Genomic DNA, 18,217 nt, shown 5'->3' with positions numbered 1-18,217 from the left:
CTGACTCCCCTCACAGGGCACTGACCGGGGAAATCCCTCCATGGGGCCTGGACTATGGAAGAGTCAAGTGCAGGAAGAACTTTCCATAAGGACTGGAGCAAAAGGCTGGGAATTGGAGGAGATTGGGGGTGGGGCTGCTGAAGGAGGAGAGACCAATCCTGGGGACAGTTGGGGGCACCTTACCCAATTCCTCCACCCCCGCCCCTTAACTCCTCACTTGTCTCACCTGTTGACCTTCTCATGTGCCGATTCAGAGATTCCTCACACTCAGGCTCTGACCTCCACTGACTCTGATGGCCCACAGCAGGTGCAGGGTCTAGTTTTTCTCCAGCCACAGGGCCCACAGCTGGGGTGACCAACGACCAGGAGCTCAGGATTGAAATCCCCACCCTGCCACTTCTTAGCTGGGTCACCTTAGGAAGAGTTCATCCCCTCTCTGAGCTTTCCTCATCTGTAAGAAATGACAGGTAAATCTCTGCCTTGGAGGGTGGCTGGAGGACTGAGAGACAGAGGCTGTGATAACTCATGGCCAGCTGTGAGTTGCAGTACTTGCTGGTTGGATTAGCAATTGAGGAAACTGGTTTGGAAGGGGTTAAATGGAGACCCTGCCTCCCAGCCAGGAGCGAATCAGGGCTGGGAGGGGAGGAGCCAGGCTGCTGCTAAGGAAAGAGATCAGGATGGGCCAGTTGCCGACTGGAGAGGGATGGGAGGAGATACCATAGGGTTTGGGGGGCTTGGCACAGCGGCCCTGGCCTCTGCACTGTGATAGCTCCAAGCCAGATGGTGCAAGGCAGCTGCTGGGCTGCGGGGAAGAGGGGCTGCACTTCCTGAGCTGGTGCAGCGGCAGAGTGGATAAGGACCAGGACCCCGAGCCCGCCTGGCCCTCCAAGGCGGGGGGACACCGGCTGCACCCAGGCTGTGACCTCAGCTGACTCCGATGATCCACATGGGATGCAGGGTCTAATTTTAGCCCCAGCCACAGGGGCCACAGCCCAGGAGTGTCTGCCAGCGGGCACAGGGGCAGCCAGGGCTGCTCAGGCAAGGGGAGGAGTGGGAAGACCAGCCCAGCTCCCTCCAGCCTGTCCCTGGCCAAGCCGCCTCCTGTGTGAGCTCTGACTGGTCCCCATGGCCTGGCAGACAGCCCTCCTCTCAGTTGAGGGCAAGGTCAAGGGGTGCAGCCAGGAGGGCAGGGGGACACGGCCCTGCATTCTGGACAGGGGTTGCGTCAGCCAGAGCAGTGCCCAGGGGCAGGGGTCCCTGCTGGGAGGGAAAAGGCTGGCTTGGTTGTCCAAAGGCCGAGAAGGCAGAGTCCTGAGAGCAGGGGGGCCAGGCCAGCAAGCTGTGTCCCACCTGGCCTCCTCCTGCCTGGCTGGTGACTCACTATCTGACCTTAGACAGGTGGCCTGGTCTCGATGGGCCTCAGTCTTCCCATCTGTACAATGACGGCGCAGGACTAGCAGGTCGGTCTCAGCTCTGGTCTCCCGCCCCAGGCCCTGCTCTTCCTGCTTGCTGGCAGAGGCCTCCCAGCTTCCCTAGCCCTGACTGTGGGTAGCCACATGCAGTCGTGGAGGAGAAGAAAGTCCCTGTGGCTGGCACTGTCAGCCTCCTGGCTCCTGCTTGTCCTGCTGGGAGGCTTCTCCCTTCTCCGCCTGGCATTGCCTCCCAGACCTCAGCCCGGGGCTTCCCAAGGCTGGCCCCGCTGGCTGGACGCAGAGCTCCTGCAGAGCTTCTCCCAGCCTGGAGAGCTCCCAGAAGATGCCGTTTCACCTCCTCAAGCCCCTCATGGTGGCAGCTGCAACTGGGAAGCCTGCTTTGATACCTCAAAGTGCAGGGGCGATGGCCTTAAGGTATTCGTGTACCCAGCGGTTGGACCCATCTCTGAGACTCATCGCAGGATCCTGGCTTCCATTGAGGGCTCTCGCTTCTACACATTCAGCCCTGCTGGGGCCTGCCTCCTCCTCCTCCTCAGCCTGGACGCCCAGACTGGAGAGTGCAGCTCAATGCCTCTGCAATGGAACAGGGGCAGGAACCATCTGGTCCTCCGTCTCCGCCCAGCTCCCTGCCCCAGGACCTTCCAGCTGGGACAGGCTATGGTGGCTGAGGCCAGCCCCACGGTGGACTCCTTCCGGCCCGGCTTTGATGTGGCCCTCCCTTTTCTCCCTGAAGCCCACCCGCTGCGAGGTGGGGCTCCTGGCCAGCTGCGGCAACACAGCCCCCAGCCCGGGGTAGCCCTGCTAGCCCTGGAAGAGGAGAGGGGTGGGTGGCGCACAGCAGACACCGGCTCCTCTGCCTGCCCCTGGGATGGGCGCTGTGAGCAAGACCCTGGACCTGGGCAGTAAGTGAACCTTTTGCCTTGGGGGCTGGATGGGAGGGGGCTGGAATAGACGCAAGCCCAGAAACGAGGGTAGAAGGCAGGACTGAGATGGGAGAACCAGGTAGTCCTGGTAGACTTAGGCCTCAGCTGCAGCAGCAGGAGGGACCCAGGTTAGATGGCAGAGAGCACTTCCATTAAGATGGGGACTTGAAGCAAGGGGTGTCTAAGGTAGGTTTTGGAATTCTCCCCTGGGGATCTTTCAAAACATAAAACACGACTCATTCCAAACCTCCTACCCTAATATTTTTTTTCCCACATACAGTTGTATAGTGCTTACTCTGTGCTAAGCACTTATATAAATAATGATTATAATAAAATATGCTAGTTGTTAGCATTTAAGTGTTTGTGTACCAGGCACGAAAGCTCAGACAGGTTAAGTAATTTTTCTCAGGCCACCCAGCCAGAAAGAGCCAGTATTTTGATCCAGAATTGCCTATCTCCAAAGCCTTCAGTATGAGAATTCTGAGTTTTAAGCAAAAGTTTATGATCAACCTCATCAAATGCCTCAGAAGGGCCTCACAGTCACAGTTGGAAGCTGCTCCTGTGTCTAATTTTGGGGATTAACCTCTCAAAGAAACAGCCTTTGGTTATAGCAAATATGACGTAGGTCAGATCTAAAGAAGAATTTCCTGCCAGTGAGAGGCCCTTGACATATATAAGGGACTGGGGGCCTGTGGGATGTGGTGAGCTTGTACAGAAACTCTTTCCACCTGGGCTAGTTGGGGTGATGCGCCTCAGGTGATAGTTATCCCCTAAGCACTCTAACCCTCTGTGTCCCCAGCAGGCCAGCAGCCTCTAAAGGCTAGCTGGGCAGGCAAGAATGGGAGTCCCTCTGAGGTTGTCCAGGGCCCCGGTGGCAGAGGGTTCCTTCTGTATCCCACCCTCTCCCAGGGCCTACCGGAGTCAGGAACTGTCACTCTGGTATCCTCCTTTTGCTCCTCCCTCAGGTCTCTCTCCCTATTCTCTGCTCCAACAACATCAGCTATTCTGAGCTCCACTCCCTCCCAGGAATTCTTGCCTCTGCTTGGGGCTCCCGGGACTTCTCTCGGCCAAAGGGCTCTGGTGGGAATGGGATCCTTCCACTTCCTGAAGGTACATGGAGGCCTCCAGGGAGCCCTCACAGCCAGGAGTAAGAATGGACTTGTCCCGGTCAGCCCCAGGGTCCTTTTGCTGGGACCTATCCCTAGTGGTCTCCAAGGTGGGAGCCTGAAAAGTCAGGGATCTCCCCCAAGCCCCTGCAGCTCAGCGCTCAGGCAGAAGCTCACTTTGAGCGAAAAGGCTCTCCCTTTGCCATGCCCTCCCTCACTTTTCTGATGAGGCACTCAGGTACTCTTGCTTGCAGGAAGTTCTTTTTTCAGCTGACTTTAGTTACCGCTAAGCACAGTTCATTATTGATGAACCTGAAAGTGATTTCAGTCTGAACTTCTTTGAGAAACTGGAAGTTAGGGAGCTGCACACAGCAGGTAGGTGCTCATTAAATGTTTACTAATGGATCTGAAATTGGGCAGAGCCGGCCACGGTTTTCTAATTAGCGTGGGTCACCCTCTGAGTAGCATTTTTGATAAGTTTTATTTCCCAGGGGCGAAGCTTGGCAGCCTTGGACTCTGACCTTCAAGTTTTGTCTTTGGCCTCCGCCTCCCTGAAGGTGACAGGACTTGTCATCTCTGGAGTGGTTTGAGCCTCAGTTTCTCCGAAGTGCCGGGCAGCTGCCTGGGCCAGACAGCCTAGGGACAGAGTGAGAGAGATAGCCTGAATAAACAAGTCCTGGCCAGAGAAAGAGGCCATTCACAGTCCCTGCCACCTCCCCACATTCACTCAGCCGGGCGAGAGTGGGGAGGGGAGGAGGCTACATTTGAGGAGTGCCTGGCTTGGGCCAGGTGCTGTGCCAGGCACTTTACTTAAGTCACTGCTGATCCTGTCATGCACCCTTCAAGGGAGGTATTATTATCTCCATTTCAGGGTATGGAAAACTGAGGCCCAGAGAGGTGGAATAGCCCAGGGTGACAAGGTTCCCTCTTCTCCATGAGCCCCTCACTTTTCTAATCAGGCGCTTGGAAGCAGTGGAGTTGGGATTCAACCCTGTACTTCTGGCTCCAAAGCCCATGTTTTTCCACCTTGGTTGAACGGTCTCCTGTTGCTTTGGAATAAATCTCCACCCATTCAAATTGTTATTTATTCATTTTTATGAATAGGTAATTCATTCACAAGGTACAGAATTCCAAAGGCACAAAAGGGCATAGAGTGAAAAGCCTCCCTTCTATCCCTGTCTCTCGGCCACCCAGTTTTCCTGCCTGGAGCCAAACACTGCTTCCAGTTTCTTATGTGTCTTTTCTGAGAAACTCTGCGTGTGTACAAGCAATATATATATTCTCCCCCATTTTTTAACATAAATTTGATGCATGCTTCAAAGTCCCCCAGGCTGTATCCACTGGGAACAAGGGGCACAGTCAGTACCTAGGGCCCATGATACTTTTATAGGCTCATGAAAATATTTTCATTTTTTTGAAAATCAGGGCTGGGCACAGTGGCTCACACCTGTGATCCCAGCACTTTGGGAGGCTGAGGCGGGTGGATCGCCTGAGCTTAGGCAACATGGTGAGACCCTGTCTCTACAAAAATTACGAACATTAGCTGGGTGTGGTGGTGCAAGTCTGTAGTCCCAGCTACTTGGGAGGCTGAAGTGAGAGGATCGCTTGAGCCCAAAGGGGTCAAGGCTACAGTGAGCTGGGATCATGCCACTGCACTCCAGCCTGGGCAGCAGAGTGAGAGAGACTCTGTTTCAAAAAAAAAAAAAAAAAAAAGGCAGAATTAAAAATGAACTTTCAGGTAGAAGAAAAACAAAATTTTTTTTTTTTAAAGTAGTCTTTTTTTTTTTTTTTTTCTTTTTTATTGATCATTCTTGGGTGTTTCTCGCAGAGGGGGATTTGGCAGGGTCACAGGACAATAGTGGAGGGAAGGTCAGCAGATAAACAAGTGAACAAAGTTCTCTGGTTTTCCTAGGCAGAGGACCCTGCGGCCTTCCGCAGTGTTTGTGTCCCTGGGTACTTGAGATTAAGGAGTGGTGATGACTCTTAACGAACATGCTGCCTTCAAGCATCTGTTTAACAAAGCACATCTTGCACCGCCCTTAATCCATTCAACCCTGAGTGGATACAGCACATGTTTCAGAGAGCACAGGGTTGGGGGTAAGGTCACAGATCAACAGGATCCCAAGGCAGAAGAATTTTTCTTAGTACAGAACAAAATGAAAAGTCTCCCATGTCTACCTCTTTCTACACAGACACAGCAACCATCCGATTTCTCAATCTTTTCCCCACCTTTCCCCCCTTTCTATTCCACAAAACCGCCATTGTCTTCATGGCCCGTTCTCAATGAGCTGTTGAGTACACCTCCCAGATGGGGTGGTGGCCGGGCAGAGGAGCTCCTCACTTCCCAGTAGGGGCGGCCGGGCAGAAGCGCCCCTCACCTCCCGGACGGGGCGGCTGGCCGGGCCGGGGGCTGACCCCCCCCACCTCCCTCCCGGACAGGGCGGCTGGTCGGGCAGAGGGGCTCCTCACTTCCCAGTAGGGGCGGCCGGGCAGAGGCGCCCCTCATTTCCCCGACGGGGCGGCTGGCCCGGCGGGGGGCTGACCCCCCCACCTCCCTCCCGGAGGGGGCGGCTGGCCGGGCAGAGGGGCTCCTCACTTCCCGGTAGGGGCGGCCGGGCAGAGGTGCCCCTCACCTCCCAGACAGGGCGGCTGGCCGGGCGGGGGGCTGACCCCCCCACCTCCCTCCCGGACGGGGCGGCTGGCCGGGCGGGGGGCTGACCCCCCCACCTCCCTCCCGGACGGGGCGGCTGGCCGGGCGGGGGGCTGACCCCCCACCTCCCTCCCGGACGGGGCGGCTGGCCGGGCGGGGGGCTGACCCCCCCACCTCCCTCCCGGACGGGGCGGCTGGCCGGGCGGGGGGCTGACCCCCCCACCTCCCTCCCGGACGGGGCGGCTGGCCGGGCGGGGGGCTGACCCCCCCACCTCCCTCCCGGACGGGGCGGCTGGCCGGGCGGGGGGCTGACCCCCCCACCTCCCTCCCGGACGGGGCGGCTGGCCGGGCGGGGGGCTGACCCCCCCCACCTCCCTCCCGGACGGGGCGGCTGGCCGGGCAGAGGGGCTCCTCACTTCCCAGAAGGGGCGGCCGGGCAGAGGCGCCCCTCACCTCCCGGATGGGGCGGCTGGCCAGGCGGGGGGCTAACCCCCCCACCTCCCTCCCGGACGGGGCGGCTGGCCGGGCCGGGGGCTGACCCCCCCACCTCCCTCCCAGACAGAGCGGCTGGCCGGGCAGAGGGGCTCCTCACTTCCCAGTAGGGGCGGCCGGGCAGAGGCACCCCTCGCCTCCCGGACGGGGCGGCTGGCCAGGCGGGGGGCTGACCCCCCCACCTCCCTCCCGGACGAGGCGGCTGGCCGGGCAGAGGGGCTCCTCACTTCCCGGTAGGGGCGGCCGGGCAGAGGTGCCCCTCACCTCCCGGACGGGGCGGCTGGCCGGGCGGGGGGCTGACCCCCCCACCTCCCTCCCAGACGAGGAGGGAGGACGCTCCTCACTTCTCAGATGGGGTGGCTGCCGGGCGGAGGGGCTCCTCACTTCTCAGACGGGGCGGTTGCCAGGCAGAGGGTCTCCTCACTTCTCAGACAGGGCGGCCGGGCAGAGACACTCCTCACATCCCGGACGGGGCGGCAGGGCAGAGGTGCTCCCCACATCTCAGACGATGGGCGGCCGGGCAGAGACGCTCCTCACTTCCCAGATGTGATGGCGGCCGGGAAGAGGCGCTCCTCACTTCCTAGATGGGATGGTGGCCGGGCAGAGACGCTCCTCACTTTCCAGACTGGGCAGCCAGGGAGAGGGGCTCCTCACATCCCAGACGATGGGCGGTCAGGCGGAGACGCTCCTCACTTCCCAGACGGGGTGGCTGCCAGGCAGAGGCTGCAATCTCGGCACTTAGGGAGGCCAAGGCAGGCGGCTGGGAGGTGGTTGTAGCGAGCCGAGATCACGCCACTGCACTCCAGCCTGGGCGCCATTGAGCACTGAGTTAACGAGACTCCGTCTGCAATCCCGGCACCTCGGGAGGCCGAGGCTGGCGGATCACTCGCGGTTAGGAGCTGGAGACCAGCCCAGCCGACACATCGAAACCCCGTCTCCACCAAAAAAATACGAAAACCAGTCAGGCGTGGCGGCGCACGCCTGCAATCGCAGGCACTCGGCAGGCTGAGGCAGGAGAATCGGGCAGGGAGGTTGCAGTGAGCTGAGATGGCAGCAGTACCGTCCAGCTTCGGCTCGGCATCAGAGGGAGACCGTGGAAAGAGGGGAGAGGGGAGAGGGGGGAGGGGAGAGGGGAGAGGGCACAAATTTTTTTTTTTTTGAGACAAAGTCTTTCTCTGTCACCCAGGCTGGAGTGCAGTGGCACAGTCTTGGCTCACTGCGACCTCCACTTCCTGGGTTCAAGGGATTCCCCTGCCTCAGCCTCCCAAGTAGCTGGGATTACAGGCACGCGCCACTACACCCAGCTAATTTTTGTATTTTTAGTAGAGATGGGGTTTCACCATGTTGGTCAGGCTGGTCTCAAACTCCTGACTTCAAATGATCTGCCTGCCTCGGCCTCCCAAAGTGCTGAGATTACAGGCACGAGCCACGGCTCCCAGCAGAAAATGTTTTAATATATAATATTGCTTGTTTTTATACCAACACAGTTATCAACTATATTCTTTTTTTATGGCAGGAGAGACTGTGAAGGCCAAAGTGCCTAGTAGGGCACATGGAAGTCACAATGCAGCCCTACCTATGGCCAGGCCCCAGCAGAGCACTGAGGCCATGGGCACAGCCACGCTGACCACCCTTGGGCACTGAGGCCCTGAGTCTATGGCAGGTACCTTACGTGGTCACAGAAGCCTAAGACTTCTTCAGTGGTCACCACATAGATGCACAAGTTTCCTCTGTAACACATTCCCTGTTCCCCGCCAAAGGTGCTCATCCAGTCTCTACTTATTTACCTTTACTGATGGGGAACTCACCATCTCCAAAGACCACCCACTGGCTGCACGCTCAACCAGCTCCATCACTAGAATTTCTGCTGAAATTGACCTCCCAGATACCTGGTCTCTTGGTCCCAGATCTATTCCCTAGTGTCTCACTGAGCATTCGGCAGCACCCACTGAGCTCCCATTCTCCACCAGGCACTCTGCTAGGCCCTAGGGATACTGAGATGAGGGAGGTACAGCCCCATCCTCAAGGAGCTCAGCCTTGTAGGAGAGACAGGCAAGTCAATTGTTTGACATACATTGTTAAGCAGAGAGAGGCTGCACTGGCTGCCTCCCTGGCTCCTCTACTCAAGAGCTGTGTGACCTCTTTGGGCTTCAGTTTTCTCATCTGTAAAATGAGATAATAACAGTGCATACCTCCCCTCCTATCTCATAGAGGTGCTGTGAGAATGAACTGAGTTAATACATGTAAAGCACTTAGAACTGTGCCTGGATCAAAGTACATACTCAATATAGGTTAGCTTGGATCATTACTACTGCAGTCCACTGGGAGGTGGGAGTAGAGAAAGCCATCTCTGGAGAGATCAAGGAGGGTTTCCCAGAGGAGGTGATGTTTCAGCTTAGACATTAAGACAGCGTAGAAGAAGTCCAGGTGTGGTGGCTCATGTCTGTAATCTCAACACTTTGGGAGCCTGAGGCAGGAGGATCACTTGAGGCCAGGAGTTTGAGACAGCCTGGGCAACACAGAGAGACCCCATCTCTAAAAAAAAAAAAAAAAAAAAAAAAAAAGCCAGCACGTGCCTGTAGTCCCAGCTACTCCAGAGGCTGAGGCAGGAGAATTGCTTGATCCTGGGAAGTCGAGGCTGCAGTGAGCTGTGATGGCACCACTGCACTCCAGGCTGGGTGACAGAGCAAGAGCTTGTCTCAGAAGAAAAAGATGAGTAGGAGGGCTTCCTCAGGCTGACAAGGCAGGAGGGGCCCTCCAACGTGAGGGAGAAGGGATCTTAAAGGCACAGAGGATCAAGGGAGGTTAAGGCTCAGTGGTGCAGTTGATTCAGCCTTAACCTAGAGGTTTTCAATTCGTTAGAGGTTGACTTAGGGGTGAAGGGGGCTGTACGTGGTTGGCTTCTGCTGTGGCTTTTCATGAGGTGAAGGGTGTCCTGATGCTTACTTGTGGCTTCTTCCAGGGAGGGCCTGGTGGACACTTAAGCATGGAGGGAGGACAAAGAAGGCTGGGGTCCCCTGGAAGACCCCTAAAGCAGCAGCTCTGGGGTGGTTCAGATAACTCGGGGTCAGGAGCTGGCAAATCTCTGCTCTAGTCCCAGCTCCACCCAACCCTATCTGTGACCCTGAGCCAGTCCTTGGGTCTCTCTGGGCCTCAGTTTCCCCATCTGTTCAATGGGGCATGGCCCCGAGGCTGCCTAAGTACTCCCAGGTCTGCTTCTTGGAGGTTCAGGCTCAGAGCCAAACAGGCTGTAACTGAGGAGGGTCCTAGTACCCTCTGGGCCCTAGTCATGAGTCCCACACTGAGCAGGCCTGTGTCCTGGTCCCTCCCTTTATCCCTCCCCTGGCTGGGTTGCAGGCAATGGTCCCCTGGATGGACAATTGCCAGGCTGGCTCTGAGGAGGCTGGGACTCCTGCCCTCCCCCACAGGCACACACAGCCTGAGTGTGGCCCTGGGCTAGGGTGGTGGAGGGGGTAGGTGGGAGGAACAGAGGGAGCCTGTCCTCTGGGCCAGGGGACCTCTGGGCAGCAGTTTCCTGTGTGGTTCCAGGCTGGGGGCCCAGCCCACCTCATGACAGAGGAGCCTTTCACGGGCCTGGCTTTTAGCATGGGGGAGGGCTGGGCTCAGAGGCCACGCAGGCAAGGGGTGCTGAAAGTCTGCCTGTGGCCGAGTGGGGGAGGGCAGACGTGCATGTCTAAGTCAGGCAGGGCCTCGGAAACATCAGCGTCCGCTGCCTCCCATTTTACAGATGAGAAAACTGAGGCCAGAGAAAGGCAAGGGAGGTGTCTAAGGCCACTGAGGGCAGAGGCAGAGCTAGAATGCAGGGCTCCTGCCTCCTAGTCCAACCACAGATGCGTGGCTGGTGTGAGGCTTGTGTTTGTGTTAGTGCGTCAGTGTGCGGCTGTGCATATGCATGAGTGGGTTTACACATTTGGGAGCGTGGGTGTGGGGTGCAGGGGTGTGGGGTTCTCCCATTGAGGGAGCCCAGGGGGCGAAGGTCACTGTCCAGGCTCATGTGTGGTGGGACCTCCCCATGTGCCTCTTTAGGACCCAGCGCCAGGAGACGCTGCCCAATGCCACCTTCTGCCTCATCTCTGGCCACCGTCCCGAGGCTGCCTCACGCTTCCTCCAAGCCCTGCAGGTATAACCCCAATTTGAGCATCACCCATCCTCTGTCCCCCAGCACTCATGAGCTGGCAGGGTACTCTGGGTCCAGGCCAATGAGAAGGGGCAGTAAGCTGCCTGCTCCTTTACTCCTGGACTCAGGCATGCCTGTGTCCCCATTCACTGCACCCTCTGCAGAACAACCATAACCTCCCCTCCCTGAAAAATCCCATGTTCCTGTCCTCCTTGCCCCTTGCCCCCAACAGCAGCAGCTACTGACTTGGAACTGGGCGGGGGGTGAGTATGTGCAGGGTGGGGCTGGGCTCCCCAGTGACCTCCCCGCCCCCCAGGCCGGCTGCATCCCAGTGCTTCTCAGCCCCCGCTGGGAGCTGCCCTTCTCCGAGGTCATCGACTGGACCAAGGCAGCCATCGTAGCTGATGAGAGGCTCCCGCTTCAGGTAGCTCAGAGCCCTGCCCACAGGGTGGGAACTGGACCCAGGACAGGGGAGGGACCTAGAATCCTGGATCGAGGCTGGCCTCAGTCCTCATTCCTATCTGCCTTCTATGGATACTGGTGAATTTCTCCTAGCACCAAGTCTCCCCTCTGGGGCTCCCAGAGGATCTGATGGAGCTAGAGATTCCTAAGGGTTCTGAGAGCAAGTCCTGATCCTCTTCCAGCCTCAGTTTTACCATCTCTACAATAGGATGAGCTAGACCAGACAATCCCCATGGGCCCAGCTCCAATGGCCTGTGACTGCTTAAATACCAATTTAGGGGAAGGCTACAAAAAAATTCAAACTCAGAGCGCCTCCATGGGGACTGGAGTGGGAAAGCAAAACGCATGGCGACTTTTCCATCTGATGAAACTAATTTTGTCCAGCTCTGAAAAATATATGTGTGACCTGCCTTGAATCCCCTGAGAATGGCAGAGGGGGTTAATAGTAATTGCCATTTTTTAAATTGAGCCTCTACAATGTATAAGCAATTAATGAGCAAATACTCAGGTTAAATAGCTCAACCACAGTCACATGGTTACCAAGTGGCATTCAGACCCAACTCTGTGTGACCCCTGAATGCTTCTTTTTTTTTTTTTTTTTTTTTTTTTTTTTTGAGATAGGATCTTGCTCTGTTGCTCAGGCTGGAGTGCAGTGGCACGAATATGGCTCACTGCAGCGTCGACCTCCTGGGCTCAAAATTGCTCTATTACCTGGCACTTTTCTCCCTCTCTGCTCCAGGTCCTGGCTGCCCTCCAGGAGATGTCCCCTGCACGGGTCCTCGCCCTGCGTCAGCAGACCCAGTTTCTATGGGATGCCTACTTCTCCTCAGTGGAGAAGGTCATCCATACCACTCTGGAGGTGAGGGGTCTCACCTGATGGGGGTCCTGGCTCTTGACTCCTGCTTCATCCCTGTCACCTCTCCATACTTCTCTGCCACAGTGTTTGGGGAACCCCCCCCCCCTTCCTTGAAGATGGTCCTGGGATGAATCTGAGACTTGGCTGTGAGATTTGGGGCAAGTTTCTTCTCCAATCTTGGCCGCAGTTTCCCCATCTTTAGAGAAGACCGCTGTGGCAAATAGATGTCAAAGCATGCACCAATGCCAGTTGACCGCCGACGGCTGCCTGGGATGCTATGTTGGGAGGGATTCTGAGTCCTGAAAGAATGTCATGACCCATTAGTGACATCTGTCATGAGTGAGGAAGGAAGGGGAAGCAGTGACCCTGCCACCATCTCCCACCTCTGGAGCAACATCATGGAGTGCCCCCTACTCTAGACTCAGCTTCTGACCCCAGGGGTCTGGTGATGCAGCTGCCACCCTCCCCAGAGCCTGGAAGGGGAGGTGTGGCCATGGTCACACAGGCCACTCGCTCTGCTCAGCTCCTCTCTCATTTTAGGTTATTCAGGACCGGATTTTTGGAACATCAGCTCACCCCTCACTGCTGTGGAACAGCCCCCCAGGGGCACTCCTGGCCCTGTCTACTTTTTCCACAAGCCCCCAGGACTTCCCTTTCTACTACCTGCAACAGGGTATGCCCTGGGGATGGGACAACCTGAAGTCCCCTCAGCTCTACCCAGGGCTGCCCCAGCCTCATCTGGAGAGCCCCACCAAGACCCTTTCCAAGCCCTGACATTTTTCCTGGCCCCCGGGGATTCCCTACTCAGGTCATTCTTCATGGGGTTCTGTTCCCTCCCACTCTAATAGCCTGTGTCTCATTCCCCCAGGCTCCTGCCCTGAGGGCAGATTCAGCGCCCTGATCTGGGTGGGGCCCCCAGGCCAGCCCCCTCTGAAGCTCATCCAGGCGGTGGCAGGCTCCCAGCACTGTGCCCAGGTCTGCCCCCTTCCCAGCTGGAGTCCTGGGATCCAGGGTGGGGGTAAGGGACAGGGCAGGGCCCTGATGACTTCCAGATCCCAAAGATGACCACTATTTGAGGGAAGGCACGGGGAAGATTTCCAAGTGTTCTTGCTGCCTCCTGTAAGTCCCAAGATTCTGTTGCTTTTTCCCCATGGAAATTGATGAAGCCACATGAAAAGCAGATGTCTCTTCGGGAGGCTGGAGAAGGAAACATTCATTCCTTTACTCAGCAGTCATTTTCTGAGCACTAGGCCCTGGGCTTAAGGCTGAGCAGATAAAAAGGAAGGAAGGATTCTGCCCAGAGATTCAGACTGGGTTAGCATTTTCCGGCACACAGACTGTCAAATCTTACTTCTAGAGAAGCCAGATAGATTACTAGAGAAGCCAGATAGATTAATAAGAGTCCTTGTAGAGGAAGTGAGGCAGTTAGCTCAGCCAGGGTGCACACAGGAAGGCTCCAAACAGGCCATTGAGCTGGGCTGGGAGTCATAAAAGAGCCTGAGGAAGAGAATGAAGGCTTTGAGAAAAGATGGGGATGGAGCATGGAGTCAGGGCCCAGGCTAGGGACTACCACAGACAACTCTCTTGAGTTCTGAAGCCACAGGTCACTACCCTCATGTCACCAGAATCCCTGCCTTCTACAAGCCCAGAGGCAAGGACAGAGCAGCGGTGAAAGGACCATGGATCCAACTAAACCCTTCTCCCATGTGCAGTTTATAAAGCTGACTTCTCAAACTTCTTCCACCTTGAGAAAGATCACTCCTGCCCCTCGCAACCCGCCTTCTGCCCCAGATCCCAGACTTCAGGAACAACCCCCTATCCTCTAGATCTTGGTTCTCTGGAGCAATGAGAGGCCACTCCCATCCAGGTGGCCGGAGACAGCTGTGCCCTTGACAGTCATTGATGGGCACAGGAAGGTAAGGGATGAGGAGAGCCATGAAAGGGGTGGGCCCATGCTGGGAGCTGGGGGAGGGCACCCATGGGGTGTTTTATGAATACTTGGGCCTGAGCCACAGTTGGGCCTGAAGAATGACACAGTAGGTTTCAGCCACAGGGCTAATAGTAATGATTCTCTTCCCTCCCTGGTCCCTGTGAACTGTGCTTCCAGAGCACTGGGGCTTACATGATGGGGAAAGACAGAGGAGTGCGCTGACATCTCAGATGAGGAACAGAGGAGAAACCCAGGATCTTGAGAAAATACGGACCAAGGGCAGCACACGGGGCCAGGAAGGGGAGGCTTCTGGGAACCGTGGTTGGTGTGAACCACCTGCCTGCCGCATGGTTGTGGGCAAGTCCCTTCGTCTCTCTAGATCTGTTTCTTTCAAATGAGGGAAGTTTGACAACTCCTCCCAGAGTTGATGTGACAATATGACAATGGAGGAATTCCAAGATGTCAAAAGTGGAAGGGCCCCTAGAGACCAACTGCCCCATTTGACCAAAGGGGAAACTGAAATCCAAAGAGGTCAATTGAGTTGCCCAGGTCCCAAAACGAGCTCTGCACAGGCTTGCCATATTCGAGGCCCAGGCGTCTACACTGTGCCTGAAGGGAGGCTTTATTCATGGCTCAGGCGTCTACACTGTGCCTGAATGGCTCCTACTTATTGGATGGGGGTGGGGGGAATGTTCCAATGGCTGAGTTCCCCTCCCCCACTCCCTGCAGGTTAGTGATCGCTTCTACCCATATAGCACCATCAGAACAGATGCCATCCTCAGCCTCGATGCCCGCAGCAGTCTTTCCACAAGTGAGGTGAGGGCTGGGCCCAAGAGAAGCCCAGTGTGGGTAGACACAGAGCCAGAGGGCCCTGGCAGCCCCTCAGGTTCCCAGGGTTGAGGGGACCCCAGGTCATGAGGTCCAGCCTCTTGCATTTGAAACCACCCCAGCAAGCCAGGCAGCCTCCTCTTTAGGAGTCTCGTTGAGGCTTTCCACGGACTCTTTTGAGAAATTGTTTTTGTGGCCCCTGGAAGCTTTCATGCCACACTTCCAGCCAATTCCAAGTCTTGGCTCCCGCGCCCTCTCCCCTGAGTCCTGCCCCGGCCCCTCAGCCAGGCTGCCCCTGCCTCCATTTCCCTGGATGTTCTAGGCATTTAGGAGGTCCTTCCTCACAGCTCACTTGAGTCCCTCCCCAGGTGGACTTTGCCTTTCTGGTGTGGCAGAGCTTCCCAGAGCGGATGGTGGGCTTCCTGACGTCGAGCCATTTCTGGGACGAGGCCCATGGTGGCTGGGGCTACACTGCTGAGAGGACCAACGAATTCTCCATGGTTCTCACCACAGCCGCCTTCTACCATAGGTACAGACCCCTACCCTGCACAGGGATCAGAGGACCAGAGACCCCACCCCCACCCCGAACGGAGCAGGGTGGCCTAGACCCCAGGGATCCAGGTTCAAGGCCGAGATCTGCCACTTCCCAGCTGTGGGATCCTGGGCAAATCTCCTCACTTCTCTAGAGTTTGTTTTCTCATCTGTAAAATGGGATGGATTCACCTCCCAGGGCTGGTGTGAACATTAAATGAAGTCCCTGGCACAGAGGTTCCACAAATGGTAGCTATTGTTATTTGAAGTAGAGCCATGCAGTGAGTAAGGGCAGTGTGTGGGTTTGCTGGTGGTGGGGTGACAAGAAAATAGTCCTGATGCTTTATGAATGTGGATGTTATGAGTTGGGGAACATCCCAGACCTTCCAGAAGCTGCCTGAAGTGCTCCGGTCTTAGGGCAGGGACTGAATTCTGTAAGACCTCTTTAGAGGGGTTCCTTAAACATGTTTAAATCAAATATGCATAACCTGGAACCTCTTATAGATTACTCAGGAGCTCTGCAGGGAATTCTCAGTAGAGTGAAGAATTACCTAATGTCTGCGAGATGAGGCTGGCCTGTCTGAGGGCCGTGTGAAGTGAGCTCACCCGGAGCAGTATCAGCCTGGTTCATCCACAACTGTTCTTTGGGCTTCCATGTTTGATGGCTTTGAAACCAGCTGATCCAAACCCATCTAATTCTGGCTCTGAGTTCAGCGCTCAGAGCCCAAGGATGGGGGGCCCAAGGAGCTGTGAGGGAGAGGGCAGGGAACACACCACTAACTGCAGATAAGCCACGGGGCACAGCACAATGGAGAGCTGTTCACACCAGGGATGGGAGCTCTCTGAGGCAGCCAGGGCTCGGAGGCTTGGGGATGGGGGTCAAAGGGAGAGGTGAGGTCAGGAGGGAGGAGAATGGGGCCTGGGGATGGATTTGGCTGCAGCCTCTCCCTGTCTTTTCCCCTTGCCCAGGTATTACCACACTCTCTTCACCCACTCCCTGCCCAAGGCTCTGAGGACCCTGGCAGATGAGGCACCCACCTGTGTGGACGTCCTGATGAATTTCATAGTAGCAGCAGTCACCAAGCTGCCCCCTATCAAGGTGCCCTATGGCAAGCAGCGCCAGGAGGCTGCTCCACTGGTGAGGGCTGAGGGGGATTGGTCGGAACTGGCAGGGATTGGGCGGGGATGCCGGAGAGGATTCCCTCTCACTGTCTAATTCCAGTCTTTCTTGCTGCACGGGCGTGGGGAGTTCGGAAGGGCAGAGAAGCCCGTTAATGCATTGCTTCTTTCTCTCTTAGGCGCCTGGGGTCCCGGGGCCCAGGCCAAAGCCGCCTGCCCCAGCCCCCGACTGCATCAACCAGATAGCGGCAGCGTTCGGCCACATGCCCTTGCTGTCCTCTCGTCTGCGTCTGGACCCGGTGCTGTTTAAGGACCCGGTGTCTGTGCAGCGCAAGAAGTACCGCAGCCTGGAGAAGCCCTAGGGGGGGCGACCCGTGGAGACCCCAGCAGAGGTCGCAGCCCAGCTCCCAGGGGGCCCGGCGCCTGCCGGCGGGCTCCGCTCTTGGGACACCGGAGAACCTATCATGGCAGCCAGCGGGCCCACACGTCGGACCCCGGTTGGCCAATCACAACAGGGGGACGTGGCCCTACCTCCTCCTGCCCGCCCTCAGCCGCGGAGCCTCTGCGGAGGCTGAGCCCCGCGACCAGAGCGCTGCTCTCCGCTTCTCCACCCAGCTAACTTCTGCTTGTCTTTCAGAGCATTGTCTCCTCCAGGGACTTGCCTGGCCCTCCTCCCCCTCTGCCCCCGATGGGTTCGGTCTCCTTTGCGCTTTCGCAGCCCAGTGTTTGCCGCGGTTCCCGCACGGTCAGGCCCGAGGACTGGCTTGCGAGCCCCGGGGGGCGGGTCGTGTCGTGTCCTTTTCTCTCTGGCTAGGCAGGTGTGCCGCAAATATTTGACGAATAGACGGATGGCAGACATTAACTGCGTGCCTGGCCCTATGAGGGCGGCGGCGGGACAGGGTGAGCGGAGAGACAGAACTGTCCCCGCCCCACCCCGCCACCCATTCCTAGGGTTCCTAGTCCCGGGAAGGCAACTACCCAAAGAGGCCTGGGTTGTCAGGCTCAATCCTTGAGCCTCAACCAAGGAGCAGAGGGGTGCGGGTAAACGAGGAGTGGGGCGAGGAAAGCGGGATGGGAACAAGTGGTCTGTCCCCGCACGGCCCGCGGCTCAGCCTTGGCCGTCTGCCCTGCACTACCAAGGCCGACCACTAGAGGTCAGCGTCGCGCCGCACTCTTCACCCGCATGTCCAGAGGGCGGCCGGGATGTGGAGGGTGAGCGCTGTGGGCAGCTCGGGGGCTGAAAGCTGGGAAGAGAAATCTGAAGAACAGCCCCATCTCTTTCGCCTGCACACTTGGAACTCAGCAAGAAGGGACTGTTTTTAGGTGGGCTGGGCGCAAGCAGGGACTGTTCCGAGCGGTATAGGTGAGAATGGAGTTGGGGGGGCGGACACTAAGTCCTCCGGGGTTCACCCACCTGGAGCTGGAATTATCACTTCCGAAATAAAGCGCGTGTCCTTGCCCCCTCACGCTCCAGGCTATAAATACCCTTACAGCAGCTGCTCGAGGGAGGGGCTCAGGGCTCAGGGCTCGCCTGGGAGCGCGTGCGACTCCAGAGGGTGAGGGTGGTGGGTCCAGCCCAGGTCCAGGGTGTCAGGTGTTTTCCTGCTTTGATGGCCTCGCAGCTCGGAAACTCCCGTGACTGTCTCACTGGCAGGAACATACTGTCCCCTTAGGCCTCTCCAAGGCCTTCCACCCCCACCCCCCAGCTTGACCTCGGCGGGCCCCTGGATGACTCAGGTCCTCCCTAGA

At 57.3% G+C, this 18,217-nt stretch overlaps 1 protein-coding gene across 3 annotated transcripts; it reads left to right on the top strand.

Annotated features, from left to right (window-relative positions):
* The first annotated feature begins 669 nt into the window (after positions 1–669).
* EXTL1 (exostosin like glycosyltransferase 1) lies at positions 670–17,934 on the top strand. 3 transcript variants are annotated; one of them, XM_016956684.4, is made up of 11 exons: positions 671–2,335; positions 10,652–10,745; positions 11,059–11,166; positions 11,944–12,063; positions 12,601–12,733; positions 12,929–13,035; positions 13,887–13,976; positions 14,720–14,806; positions 15,187–15,347; positions 16,319–16,487; positions 16,648–17,934. In XM_016956684.4, exons 1-11 carry the CDS (start codon positions 1,557–1,559, stop codon positions 16,828–16,830), a joined length of 2,031 nt encoding a protein of 676 aa, XP_016812173.3. In that variant the 5' UTR covers positions 671–1,556; the 3' UTR covers positions 16,831–17,934. The 3 variants fall into 3 exon arrangements, with proteins under 3 accessions (XP_016812177.2, XP_016812173.3, XP_016812175.3); XM_016956686.4 differs by lacking the exon at positions 11,059–11,166; XM_016956688.4 differs by lacking the exons at positions 12,601–12,733; positions 12,929–13,035 and having other exon boundaries at positions 670–2,335.
* Positions 17,935–18,217: the final 283 nt, after the last annotated feature.

Source organism: Pan troglodytes, chromosome 1 (assembly GCF_028858775.2).
Source record: "Pan troglodytes isolate AG18354 chromosome 1, NHGRI_mPanTro3-v2.0_pri, whole genome shotgun sequence".
Lineage (NCBI taxonomy): Eukaryota > Metazoa > Chordata > Mammalia > Primates > Hominidae > Pan > Pan troglodytes.
This window is presented reverse-complemented; position numbering and strand designations above follow the sequence as displayed.

Coding starts and splice junctions, on each gene's coding strand:
- EXTL1 (XM_016956684.4), top strand. CDS start 1,557: ATGCAGTCGTGGAGGAGAAGAAAGTCCCTGTGGCTGGCACTGTCAGCC. Junction 12,734..12,928: donor TTTCTACTACCTGCAACAGG/GTATGCCCTGGG, acceptor TCATTCCCCCAG/GCTCCTGCCCTGAGGGCAGA. Junction 13,977..14,719: donor TCATTGATGGGCACAGGAAG/GTAAGGGATGAG, acceptor CACTCCCTGCAG/GTTAGTGATCGCTTCTACCC.